General features: G+C 41.8%; 1 protein-coding gene across 1 annotated transcript in view; it reads right to left on the reverse strand.

Annotated features, from left to right (window-relative positions):
- The window catches only part of DRAM1 (DNA damage regulated autophagy modulator 1), a 30,693-nt gene extending 17,071 nt beyond the window's left edge, over window positions 1-13,622 (reverse strand). The window contains exons 1-2 of the mRNA XM_033116120.1: window positions 13,089-13,622; window positions 698-765 (exon numbers count right to left, since the gene is read on the reverse strand). Coding sequence (XP_032972011.1) covers window positions 698-765; window positions 13,089-13,219 — 199 coding nt within the window. The 5' untranslated portion in view covers window positions 13,220-13,622. The remainder of the gene's footprint in view (window positions 1-697; window positions 766-13,088) is intronic.
- Between the last annotated feature and the right edge of the window lie 511 nt (window positions 13,623-14,133).

Consider the following 14,133-nt stretch of genomic DNA (forward strand, 5'->3'; position numbering starts at 1 on the left):
CGTCCCTCAGGTGGGGGGTGTCGATAATGCCGTGGTGGGGGGCGCATGGGCTATCTGGGAATTCTCCACCAGGGGCTCAATTTTTCAGTGAACCTAAAACTGCTCTAAAATATCAAGTCTGTTAAAAATTATTATTAAAAATTAATTAGGGGCTGGCCCGGTGGCTCAGGCGGTTAGAGCTCCATGCTCCTAACTCTGAAGGCTGCCGGTTCGATTCCCACATGGGCCAGTGGGCTCTCAACTACAAGGTTGCCAGTTCGATTTCTCGAGTCCCGCAGGGGATGGTGGGCAGTGCCCCCTGCAACTAAGATTGAACATGGCACCTTGAGCTGAGCTGCCGCTGAGCTCCCGGGTGGCTCAGTTGGTTGGAGCGCGTCCTCTCAACCACAAGGTTGCTGGTTTAACTCCCGCAGGGGATAGTGGGCTGCGCCCCCTGCAACTAAGACTGAAAGGACAACAACATAAGCTAAACGGCGCCCTCCACAGCTGGGATTGAAATGACAACAACTTTACTTGGAAAAAACAGTCCTGGAAGTACACACTGTTCCCCAATAAAGTCCTGTTCCCCTTCCCCAATAATAAAATCTTTAAAAATGTATATATTTAAAAATTATACACAAACTGCAAATGACACATTTCACTTCACTGGAGATTGTGAATTTTTAAAATTTATTTATAATAATCATTATGTACTTACCAAGAAATGCAGAGAAATTTATCATAAATCCAAAAATACCACTCTCCGGAGGTGTTGTTCCTGTATCACTGAAAAAGAGAAGAAATATCCAAATTATGAAAAAGGAATTCAGTTCAGACCTCTGGACAGGCAGGTAATTGGCAGGTTTTATACTGCGTTTCTTCTTGGTGTTTAGTCACTTTGAATTCCAAAGATTTGGCCTGATTTTGTTTTAAAGTGTTCTCATTTGGCTCTGAAAAATCTAAAATTCATTTTTCTATCATGAAAGATTACATCTTTTTTCATTATAAAAAGCTAGTAAATGCTCAAAGTGAATGGTGGTAGTGTTTCCAAAATGATTGAGCTCAATAAACTTGATTGATATGTGTCCATTCTTGGTGAAGACTTGAGTGTGACTATTTCCAGGGGAAAAAAATAGGTCTAAAATCACATTTGAAAAATCTGCTATTGGGATGCTCAATACACATAAACACATTTAAATTTTTTAACAATTTGACTTATGCACAAATTTACACTGTTGAAAATAATGATGAAAAGCTGAGCAATATTATTGAAGCCTGCCAATACTTTATGGAAGCGTGGTAAATTAAGGGTGTGGTAAATTATTTCAGCAAAAAATAATTTCTATAAAACATTTTTCAGGTGTAGTCTATCACTAATTGAATGAGCTGGAAAGTAGCACTGGAAAGTTCTGTTTTCTATTCATCTGTGCCAAGGCTTGAATGTTTACATTTTCAAGCTGCTCACATAAAGCAACAGTTTAAAACTGATGGCAAAAGGGCTCCCAACATGAAACAACTTGTACCCATCTTGAGTGTTCCCATGTTTTAAAACAGCTCTGCAATTTAAGTATTGAAAAACGGATCACGTTGAAAAAGGCCTACTTCAAAGTGTTTGAAGAATCCCACAAGAAGCCTGTGTTTGCGGAAAGCAGGAGCCATTCAATTTTGTGAACACTTAATATCTGAAGAATATAAAGAGGTTAATACTCCCCCTTACAACAAATGCTTCTATTCTCAACTATTTCATTCTCCGCGTCACTTGTACCTATAAGAATCTGAAGTATTTAGAATTTGATATTACCATTTTTTTCTCACTGAAGGAATGTTGTAGCGAAGGCTGCCTAAGGTGGGGGATGCCCTTCAGAGGACAACCTGGTGCTGAGTGGGCAACAGGAGGGAACCGGAACCAGTACTGAGAAAAACGTACAGACAGTTCATACCCTTGGGCGACACTTTTGCCAGAAGATTCATTCTCACAGGGAAATCAAGCCTTCTATTCTTGTCCTCAGGGTATAAAAAAGCAGCTACCTGCCATGAGCAGCCGTCGACCAACGTGAGTGGCCGGCAGTTGGTGTGAGCCACTGTCAGCTGCAGTGAGTGGCCGACTTACGAATGGCGACCGACTGCCTCAGCCGGGGGGAGTGCAAGGTTCATAACACCAGCGTGGGCCAGGGAGCTGTGTCCTACATAACGAGACTGAGAAACGTCTTGAACCAGAGTGGCGGGCAGGGCAGAAGAAGGGGGGTGGAAAAGAAAGCAGTTACCAGGTAACCCATGGAAGATGACTTGCTACCATAGGTCTAGAGTAATCTGCCACATGCCAGGAAAATTATTTACTTGTTCGTGGAGAAAGAGAAGGAAAGGGAAGAACGAGGAGGATATTTAGGTGGATAGGTCTACAACACCTACCTTCAATGGATGAGTACCAATGGGCCTATTTTCCTATACTTGGCACTAAAACACAGGCAGTATTAAACTACAAAAAATGGGGAAAACATTAATGTATTCATAAACAGTTGTTTGGTTAAATGCAACCAAAACATTTTTAGCTCAGTTGGCTAGAGCATGGTGCTCTTAACAACAAGGTCGCTGGTTCGATCCTCCGTTGGGCCACTGTGAGCTACGCCCTCCACAACTAGAAACAACTGCTTGACTTGGAGCTGATGGGTCCTGGAAAAACACACTTAACTAAAAAATTTTTTATTTGGCTCCACATATAACTATAATATAAAATTTATCCACTCACCAACAAAATATTTATGGAGCATCTACTAGGTATTAGACACAGTCTGAGGCACAAATACCCCAATCTGTCTGGTAAGAATGGTCAGTTTGTGATTTATTTCCATTAAAGTGACAAAAATGGTACCTAACATTTGCTGAAATTTTGCTCAAGAATATTTCAAAAAGACTTTCCAAGCAGCAAATGAAAATGTGCTAATGTGTTACATCATATATTGTGTCACGTCTTCTGCCTGATGTTGGAATCCAGAGGAGTGTAACACTAAGGAAGTACAAAGAGGCCCTGTGGGCAGCCTCTCTGTGTTTTATTATTTTTGTTAAGGTCAAACTAAATGATCTCACTGCACAAAGGCAGAGGTAGTAGTAGTCTTTAGTTGGCATAGTTTTACTTGGGTACCTGATTCAGGAAACTGGAGAAGGAGAGGCAAAATCAGTTGCCTCCCAACCCAGCAGAAGTAGTCTCCCCGCCCAACTCCGACCATATGATTCTGGACCACGTGGCTTAAGCAATATGGTTCCAGCCCTGCCCCAGTCCCATTTATAGCCTCCTCACCTTGTCAAGGAGGCACTTCCTGAAAACTGCAACAGGGATAGGAACTGTTCATTTGCATGTGGCTTCAAAACTGTTGATGTTGTTATGTGTACGCAGTAGGTTCTAGGGTAGGTTGTGCCTAGGAAGTCAGTTTATGTCTATATTTCCTTTATTCACATTTCTACAAGTTAATTCCATCATGGAAATTTCCAGGTTACTTGTCTAACATCCTTTTGCAAACTCATTTATAAGATTAAGCCACTGCATAATCACTTAACGCTCAAAGGAATGGAAACAATACAAAAAAGACATACATGACAATATAAACTTGGTCAAATGCTTTAAATCACTGAATACATGTGATTCTATTACTCCAAAGCCTGGAGTCATGATTTACTGGGGGAACTGAGATGAAAAAATGCAAAATTATCTGCATGCCCAGACTGAGGTTTCTGGGTTGCCGTAATACTCTAGTCCATTGCTTGGAAGATTAATCAGGACTTAGAACCTAAAAATATTTAATGCACCAGTGAAAGGAGACATTAATTCCTTTATCTTCACAATATTTAAATGTTATTTAGAAGGAATAAGTATGATAATAACAAGCCATTACATTTTATTGGATGCTTATAATTATTAGGGCTAACTTTTTGGCAGCTTCACTTGGTGACGATTATTCTAGAGGGAGAGGCATCTTAAAGCTGTATCAACTATTTTTAAATGTAAAAAGAATTTCTTATTCATAAATGCAAACAACTTGCTCTTTCCTCACACTACCCACCTGCAATTTGCCCTCTTTCTATCAATCTGAATTTCCTCTTTGTTCACTCATATAACATTTTAAAAAAAATTGTTAAGCACTTCCAAAGTGACGGGAACTGTGCCAGTTAGTGGGGATACAAAGATGAAAAGATAACTAACTCACAACCTTCAAGAAGCTTAATATCTAACAAAAAATGCAAGGATTCAGTGATTCAATACAGTTACTGATAGCCTTCTATGTAACAGGTAATTTTGTAGGCATGGTGACTGTAGTTGTAAAGTAAATAGAAAACGCCCCTCTTTTGTGAAATTTATATTCTTGTGAAGTGTAATAAAAATAGTCTCAGAGTGATAAATGCTGTGAAGAAAAGGAAACCTGCATAAGAAGAGGGACATAGGTGAACCACATACTTGAGACAGAGTAATCTGGGAAGGGTACTTGAGTAGAGATCTGAACAAAGTGGAATATTTGGGCCAGGAAAATCACAAGCAGAGAGAACAGGGAAATCAAAGGCCTTAAGGTGGCAATATGTTAGAAAAACTGCAAGGAAGTAGGTGTGGCTGGTGGGGTGGGGAGTGAGCAAGGATGTGTGTGTGTGGGGGGGGGGGGAAGCCGGGGTCACGCAGAACCGATGGGTCATGGTAAGGACTCTGAATGTTATTCTAAACATGATACAGTGCTGTTGAGGGCTGAGAGCAGAGAAGTGATATGAAGCTGATGTTTTTATAAAGGATGTTGTGAAAAGACTAGAGAGGGGCAAATGCAGACCAGGGGGACCACATTAGGGAGCTATTTCAGAAGTTTGTCAAGAGATGACAGTGACCGGGACCGGGTAGAGGTGATAAGAGGTCAAATTTGGGAAGTTTTTTAAGGCGAGTCTCTAGAAACCATCCCTGCTTGAACTATAGCTGCTAACATTACAAAAGAAAACAATTAACATTTCCTCAGCACTTACACTCAGCTCGGCACATCTTATTTGGTCTTCACAACATTATATGGAAAGTAGTTATTATGGCCATCTTAAAGAGGAAGAAACTGAGTCTTAGGAAAGTAATGCACTTGAGATCACACAGATAGTAAATGGGGAAGCCAGGCCATGCATCCAGAGCTGGATAATTTCAATGGACACAAGTTAGGAACACCTTTCTGCTGTGCTCTATTACATTTCATTTTATGATAACATATTTCCATATGAATTTACAGTATTGTCTATTTACAACCATGTTGGCATCAGCTGTTCCTTCTGGAGCCATTAGCAAGTTGTCCTTGGCATGCAATATAATAACTCTATAATGCATGTTCTTGGTGGGCTGAAATGCAATTACTGTTGGGTATTTAGAAGTATTAAGTGGAGCACTCTTTAAATGGAAAATGAGTCCTTATTAAAAGTTTTCAGCCCTGCATCAGTCAGGACTTTTGAGCAATACTCTAATGCCTTTTAACAAGTAAGAAACACAGAAGAAAAATGTTCACAATTTTATTTAATTTAGTGGGGGAGGATTTTTAATGTCATCAAGTGACACAAGAAAATTTAAATTGAACGGAAAACTTAAATATTTACAGTTGGCTCAGGAGCCGAACACTGCCTCCACCATCTCAATTCAATTTCAAGCTGGGCAAGTTTGGGATTCTCAATTTTCTCATTATGCTTTTGTTCGAATTAACTAATTTGGGTAATGCTTTTCTGAAGAAAATATCAAATGAGAAATTATCACTTAAAAGGATGATACTTTTCTTAGCTGAAAGTTTTACATGGCATGCCTCCCTTTTCGTTCTTCTGACACTATGACTTAGAGATTCTATGAGGTAATCATCACTACATTGTAAAGACTACCATGTCATCAACAGCATGTCAGAATATGTGTGACTCTAGGCACACAGACCTCAGTCTCTGATTATTTATTATCCCAGACACCATTGTTACAGTTAAATAGGAAAGCAAACGTCACCACTGCCTGAAATTCAATGTAGTAGTTAGTAATCAATCAAAAACATTGGTTTAAGCAGGAAGTCATCAAAGATTATATAGATACATGGACACCGCAAACATAAACGTATATTCGCTTGCCTACCTATTGATGTAAGTCAAGGCCATTACACAAGTGCGAGTCCACTAGATGTCTTCCTGGAAGATAAACCACGTCTACCCTGAATCTCATTTCCAGTTTTGGTTTCTTTAGAGGGAAACCTTAACGACACTTTTGAAGCAATTTAAGTGCAAAATCCTTCCAGTTTTTTATCATTTTTCATAAATCTTTACACTTGTCATAAACACTATTAAACAGACTGCAATTTTTTTACTTGTCTCTGTTGAATCTTGGCAAAGCATTCGACCAAGTATTCTTAGAAATTATGCTTCTCTTTTTGCATTTACAGACCAACAGTTTATGTATATTGAGTTAAATCACACCATTACAGTAAAAAAAATACAAACTGGCATAAACACATTTGGGAACAAACACAGCTGGCATTGATAAGCGTACAAAAACAGGTGAAAGGAGAAAGCACGCAGCTCAGAGAGTAGCTGGGAGAGGTTTTCAGGGTCCACGGGCTTTAGTCAGGATACTTTTCAGGGAATGAGGTTGTCAGTTAAACAAGCAAGTTCATTAAGTTGAGGGTAGTTAGGAAAGCTTCTGCTACCCCCACAAAATAAACTGATCACATAAAAGTCGCCCTCAACCAAATGTCCTTTCCTACTTAACACTAGCATCTACCCAGATTAACGTGGACCGGTAACGTGGACCGGTCCCTTGATAATACTAAAACAGCAAATGCTTACAGAGAACTTACTGTGTTCTTGGATCAGGGTGTTAACGAGTTCTCAGTGGGTTCATGTGTTAATTCACAAGGGAGGTGCTATTAACCCACAGGGAAGCAGAGACAAGTCAAGTCACTTGTCCAAAGTCCTATAGCCGGGGCAAATGGTGTACTCTCACCAAAGTCGTCTGCTCCCCAGCTGTTCCCTTATCCAATCTACTATGTTCCCTCTCAGTATGATTATCAAATGTTGTAAATATTCAACATGGTGAATATTTACTAGGTGACCCAGTGTTCTGCCAACAATCATTGGGCGGTGGTCATGAGGAGAAATAATGGGAATGACCAAAGACCACATTCTATGCAGCAAACAGCACTTGCACAAAAAGTGAGACTAGGCTAATAAAAAGCAACCAGGATGCAGAACTGGCAAAACCTTAAAAGTAAAGGGCCACAGAATATTCTGGAAGCATGAGACACAGCCAAAGAAGAAGATATAAAGAGTGGCTTTTATCATCTGGGAGAGCGGAGAAGTAAATAGTCAAACTGACTACAAAGGCAGATTGCAAATCTTATAAACATGGAGAATTTCATGAAGTCAATAGAAATGGTGTTGGAGACAAGAGTTGGAATCGCAATCATAGTAAATGAACAATGAATGCTGGCAGAATCAGTTAACAATTGAAGAGAAAGTGACACGATCCATAAAACAGGCATAAATGAAACAGGCCCACCTGGTGTAAATGATCTTAATCAGCTTTCAACTAATATTTACTAAGCATCTCCTATGTCTCTGGCACTGTCATAAATGCTGGGGATGGAGCAGTGAATAGACTCGAAATCTCTCCCTCATGAGACACAGACAATAAACAAGATCAATGGCCTCCCACATAGATTAAGAATGGTCATTGGGAAAATTGAAGTCATAAAACATTTCTGCAAAAATGAGCCTCTTCATATTCCCCTTCAAAAGACAAACGTGAAATCAAGGACTTTGTATCATGCAACCATAGAACTGTTTTGGAAAAGTATGTACCCTTCCCTTAAAAAGAGCACCTAAATCATTTTAAGTTTTTGGTTCCTTAAAAGACTTTTGTCTTTTCATTTTGTTTTGTTCATTATGAGAAGCGTTCATTGTAATGCATTTTGTTCATTATAAGAATTAGCACATTGTGATTATAACCTAAATTTTGTGATTGTTAACGAAATAAAGACCAAATAATTTCTATAATTTTCAGATTCATTTTTGGAGTTAAAAACCTAATTTCTTTTACTTGTTTACTATGCCATTTTGATCTCTCTTTTAAGGTGGCTTAATTTGAGGTTTTCTGCCACCAATCACTGATCAGGATTTGTGGTCCTGAGGAGGAGCCATGAAAGTGATCAAAGACCACAATTCATCCAGCAAACAAGACTTGCAAAAAAAAAAAAAAAAAAGTGAGACTAAGCTAATAAAGGATGCAACCAGGATGCAGAATTGGCAAACTTTAAAGTAAAAGGCTACCAAATATTCTGGAAGCATGAAACACAAGCCAAAGAATATGTAAAAGATAATGGCTTACCAGTTGGAGGAGTTGATAAGTAATGTTGATCCAAGATAGCCTGAGGATTTGGTCACAGAGGAAATATAAGAAACTATAACATTATCACTTTGTGAGGGGTATAAATGATAAATGTCTAACTATTCCATTGTTTTGCACAACTGAAACTAATAAAAAGAGTAAGTACTGTAGGATTATATAAATATGAATTGCTAGCAAAGTAAAAAAAAGCAAATCAGCAGTGGCGTAGGGCCAGGATGGAGCAGGAAGGGGTACGAGGAAGTCTTCTGCAGTGATGAAAATGTTCTATATCTTGACTATCATGATGGCTATATAGGCATATAAGTTTTTTTAAAAAACTCACAAAACTGTATTTTTAAAATAGATGCATTTTCTTGCATGGACATTATACCTCAATAAAGTTTATTGAAAAAAAAAACTATAATAAATTAACCATGATGATGTTCAACAATATATATGGGTGTAACTAATCCTTTCAGGTTGACTTTTATTTTTCCTTGGTTTTGACATCCTTGCATTAATGGTTTCATAATACAGAAATATTGCACTGTTCTACTCCAACTTGTTAAATTTAATGGCTGTTTGAATCCCATGTTTCTAATTTAATTTTCTGAGAGAAGACCCATTCATTTGTCTGAAAAATAAATACATACATAAAGGTATGCCAAGTTTGCAAGATGTTACTTTTGAGAGAAACTGGGTTAAAGATACATGGGATCTTTCTGCATTATTTTTTGCAACTGCATGTAAATCTACATTATCTCAGAAGTAAAAAGATTAATTTTTAAAAAGTATGATGAAAAAGTATTTCTGCTGTTTTACCCATCTGCTAATGTCTCCCTGACTATGACTTACTCCTTCGACCATACAGATAAATCACTTTTATTAGTTTCTTTATGCAAGCAAATACAAAATGTATACTATTTCCCCCTCCACCCCCCAACCCCCTACCTCTTCCACAAACTGGTAACATATTTTGTTCTGCATCTTGCTTTTTCCATGTAACAATGTACTGGAAATTTTTCACATCAATGTATTAATTCAAAGAGATTATTCTATGTATAGAGAGCTTTGTTTGAAGTCTTCTTTGAATAAGCCATATTTATTTAGCTAGTATTCTCCTGATGGATATTTGTATGGTTTCCAACCTTTGTTATTGAAAACAATGCTATTAGCAGTAACCTTGTAGAAATACACTTTTGTCATTTTGATAGATAAAGCCAAGTTCCTCCACAGAGATTGAATCAATTTACATTCCCACCAGCAACATATGGAAGCCTGTTTCCACAGTCTCACAAATAGTGTGCCAAACATTTAGGTTTCTTCTGCCAATTCAGTAGATGAAAAATGGCATCAATAAGTTTTGATTTGAATTTTTATTCAATTCATGAGGTTGAGCATCTTTCCATATATCTAAGAGCGATTAATATTTGCCCATTTAGCCAATATACTGAAGAATAACAGTGTCGTAGGGAAATACCTGGTAAAGAAGCTGAGTTTGATTGCCATACTAGAGAGAGGTGCTCCCAGGGTTCTGGCTCTTAATGAACATGCAATGGCTTTTATTCAGTGTTCAACATTGTTAAATACAAAACAAAACAAAACATCAGAACATCAGATTGCTTGAACAACGTTAACAACATTATCATCTAAAAGGAGGTTCATTCTAAATACAGATGTCCTGACTTATGATGGTTCTACTTGTGGTTTTTTTTTTTACCTTATGATGGTGTGAAAGCCCTACAGTCAACAGAAACCATTCTTCAAATTTTGAATTTTGATCTTTGCCCAGGCTAGCGATATGCGGTATGATCCTCTCGTGATGCCGGGCAGCGGTGAGCCCCAGCTCCCAGGCAGCCACAAGATCACGAGGGTCAACAACTCATACTCTAGAAACGTCCAATCACTATGTTGTACACCTGAAACTAATATTGTATGCCAACTATATTTTAATAAAAAAGTTGCTTTTTTGAAACTGATACTCTACAGTATACTGTGTTGCCAGCATTCTTTGTTTTAGTTCAATGCTTCAAGCATTCTTCAGGTTCCGTGTGCTAATGGTTAGTGGTTAATGGTGAGTTAATGGTGAGAAATACACAACCAGTTTTCACTTTCAGTACAGTCTTCAATACATTACATGAGATATTCAACACTTTATCATAAAATAGGCTTTGTGTTAGATGATCTTGCTCAACACTAGGCTAACATACGTGTTCTGAGCACGTTTAAGGTAGGCTAGGCTAAGCTATTATTAAATATTTAAGCTGCGAAGTTCGACTTTTGTCGATTTTTGATACATTTTGGAGAAAAAACTTGAAACCATTTAATGCAGTGAAAGAGTTAAGTTAGATTACTAAACGCATTTTCAACTTACGATAGTTTCAGCTTAAGATGCGTTTATCAGGAGGTAACCCCAAAGTCGAGGAGCATCTGTACATCCAAATCATTGACCAACCACCAGTGATTGACTCAGGCCTTCCCTGAAGGGAACTGGCCTGCTTGAGGGGGAAGAATACAATAACCACAGTGAGTGCCTGAGAAATATTAATTCAACAAATAATGTTGAGAGCCTTCCTAGATCTTACACTCCAGAGAAGGAAGACAAGTAATCAACACAATAAGTAAATCATATAGTTTGTTAGAAGGTGACAGAGCTTTGGTGACTAGTAAGACTGGGTATGGGGGATCAAGCGCACTAGGGTGCAATTTTACATAGGCCTATCAGAGCAGGCCTCACTGAAATAATACTTGAACAAAGGAGGTAAGGGCAAAATCTGGAGGTAGGACACTCCGGCAGAAGAATAATCAGTGCCAAGGCCCTGAGAAGGAGGTGTGCCTGACATGTGTGAGACACAGAAAGGAAACCAGTGTGGTTGGAGGAAATGGAGGGAGTGAGGGTAAAGAAGAATAGGAGGTAGTGAGAGCAGAGAGGACTTATAGGATATAAGGGCCAACACTTCTGGGCAAAACTGACAAATTTGGCACTACTTCCACCAGGTCCTGTTGTCTAGCTCTTATCTACCTACATCTTGTCCTTGCCTCAGTGACTTGGTTTTCTAGGAGGGGCAGGAGCAATTCAATGCGCCAGCTGCTCTTGTCTACAGGGAAGCAGACAACTGCAAAGCCTCAGGCACATGTGAGCAAGAAATACACGTTTGTTGTTTGTAGACTGATGGCTCCTGGCAACAAGGGAACAATCTCATGCCTTTTCTTCCTGTAATTCTTTTTCTAAAGGCTTTCTCTCCTTGTTAAATTTAAACCCTCTCCCTTGGAATGTCTGTGATTTGCGCATCTCACAAGTGGTTGTCTTGTCAGCTCATTTCCCCATTTCTGAATGTCTTCCATTTCAGGTTCACCTTGGGGTAATATTAATCACAACTATATCAGACACCTCTACAAACACTCAAACCCTGCCTCTGACTGCCTCGCCAATGCGAGACAAATATTATCTGTCCCTGACCTTCAGATCTGGGACAAATACAGCTACTCTTTTCTCAATAAAAAGCATGGCAGGGAGAGAAGTTTTTACACAAGTCTAAGAGGATCTATGCTGCTTCAGAATCCGGAGGAGTGACACAGTGGCACTTGGGACTGAGCTGAGCCATGAGAAACTAAGCCCAGGTTTCTGCAGGGGCACAAGGCCTAGTGAGAAAGTCTGCTTGATGCAAGAAGCCCCTCTTTCTGCATCAATACTGTATATTTGCCCCATTCTGCAGAATGCTCTTCCTTGCATCTCTAAACTCGAGTCTCTTCTTGCTTCATCTTCACTCCCTTCCTGACCCATATTACAGAATATTGTGCACAAGGCAGAATGGCTGCAGAAAGGAGAAGCCCTACAATCTATAATCTCTACAAACACTGGGTGTCACCAACTTTATTATCCCCTCACCAGCCAATACAGATCCAGAGGAGTCACACCTCTTGGATAAAGATGAATTGTTCTAAAAAAAACACTGCCATGAGCAAGGCACCGAGTTGGGAGGCACATGGAGAGGATCAGGACGTGTGTCCTGGGCACTGATGAAGTCACCCTAAAAAGGTGGAGGCCAAAACTCATGAGAAACACACATGAGACAACACAAGGGATGTCACAAGCTGACAATTTGAGGGCTCTGACTTTGGGGGCACAGAACCCAGAGGGATCTTGGGCAGCTCCATCCAGGAGAGCGAAACCCTGACCCCCAATGACCTGGAGGTACCACAGTGTAGCTTTTGGCATGAAATGGATCTGGGCGTGGATTCTGCTTTCACCATTTCCTAGCTGTGACATCAGTGTCACACTGATGGTATTTCAACATCTGCTTAAACTTAGTTTCCTTTCGTGAAAAATGAGCCAGACATCCACTTCAAGAGGATGTTGGGAAGCAGAAGTGAAACATGTGAGCTGTTTTAGCGCACACCTGGATCTGCAACTTGCACTCTCAATAAACAGCATCCATCAGGTCCTGTTTCAATATCGCCAAAGACGCGTCTTCTAGAGATGCTGTCCCGCACCCAGTCTGAAAGTTCTCCTGTCTCTCCCGAACCCCTCGTGATGACACTGTGTTCTGCGTCAAGTCAGAACTGCTTAGCTCCAGCACCCCCTGCGTCCCTACACATCTGCCAGGGTGCATACTCTCCTCTCCTCGTGTTCAGACCTCGGTCTTTCCACAAGACACCCCAGCTGGGTCTGGTCCCCCGTCCTCCCCATCAGCAGCGCTTCCCTGTGGTGCCTCTGCCTGGTCCCCAGTCCTCCGCTCACCCTGCCCCTCACCTGATGTAGGGGAGGAAGGGGTTGACGTGCCCGGAGAGCACGGCGACCACGTAGGAGATGATGAAGGCGGCGGACGACCAGGTCACCAGGAGGAAGGGGACGAAAGCCATTCCCTTCAGGAAGCACAGCATCGCGCCGCCGGGAATGCGCTGCGCTCAGCGGGTCGGGACGCCGGGCTGTTCCTGGCTGCTGGGGGGGGCGGGCGCCGCCACGTGCTGGCCAGCCAGGCGGCGTCCCCCGCACTGACAGCCACGAGCTGCGGGACAGGAGGCTCCGCGACGGCGGGGGCAGGCCCAGCCGCAGAGCGAGAGGAAGCGCGGGGACCCGAGGAGGCTTTGGAAGGCAAGGCGGCGGGCCGGGGTGGGTGGGGTCCGGGCGGCCGGGGCTTGTTGCGAAATGAGTGAAGTCACAAAGCGGTACCCCGCCGACTTGGAGGAGCGCGGCGACCACCCCGTGGACGCGACGCCAGGTAAGCGGGGACGCGGCTCCTTTCGCTTTTGGTTCGGGCTCTGCAGGGGTCAGCGCGGCGGGCTGCTCCGGGGACGCGGGCGGGAATGAATGCCCGCCTCTGGGAGCTGCGGGTTGCGCAACTCCGGAGAAACCGATCAACCCCTCCCAGCCCCTCCTTCCCTGGGGGTTTCCGGGGTAAGGGACCACGAACACCCAGGGCTTCCCCTTCGAGGTCCCAACGCCTGCACTTCTCGGGGGAGACGGTGACCACCGCGTGGTGACATCCACCCCATCCCGTCGCACTGCTATTACTGCTGCAGGGGTCCGGGAGAAGTGTTCGGTGACGTTCACCAGGCCACGCGCGGCACGGATGTGACACGCACCTGGATTGTGTACACCTGGAAACCAAGAGAGTGTGGGGGCTGGTGGGAGCCTGGGTGGGACTGAGCTCTAGACAGGCTGGGTGGCCCCTTGTGCCGCCCACAGTTCTGCTTTACACCAAAGTGGGCTTGGAGTGTTTGTTTCTTAGGAATTAGATTTCCCTTTCTCCTCTCACTGAACAAGCTTAGCCCAGGAATGGGAAACACGATCTAAG

This window comes from Rhinolophus ferrumequinum, chromosome 10, assembly GCF_004115265.2.
Source record: "Rhinolophus ferrumequinum isolate MPI-CBG mRhiFer1 chromosome 10, mRhiFer1_v1.p, whole genome shotgun sequence".
Lineage (NCBI taxonomy): Eukaryota > Metazoa > Chordata > Mammalia > Chiroptera > Rhinolophidae > Rhinolophus > Rhinolophus ferrumequinum.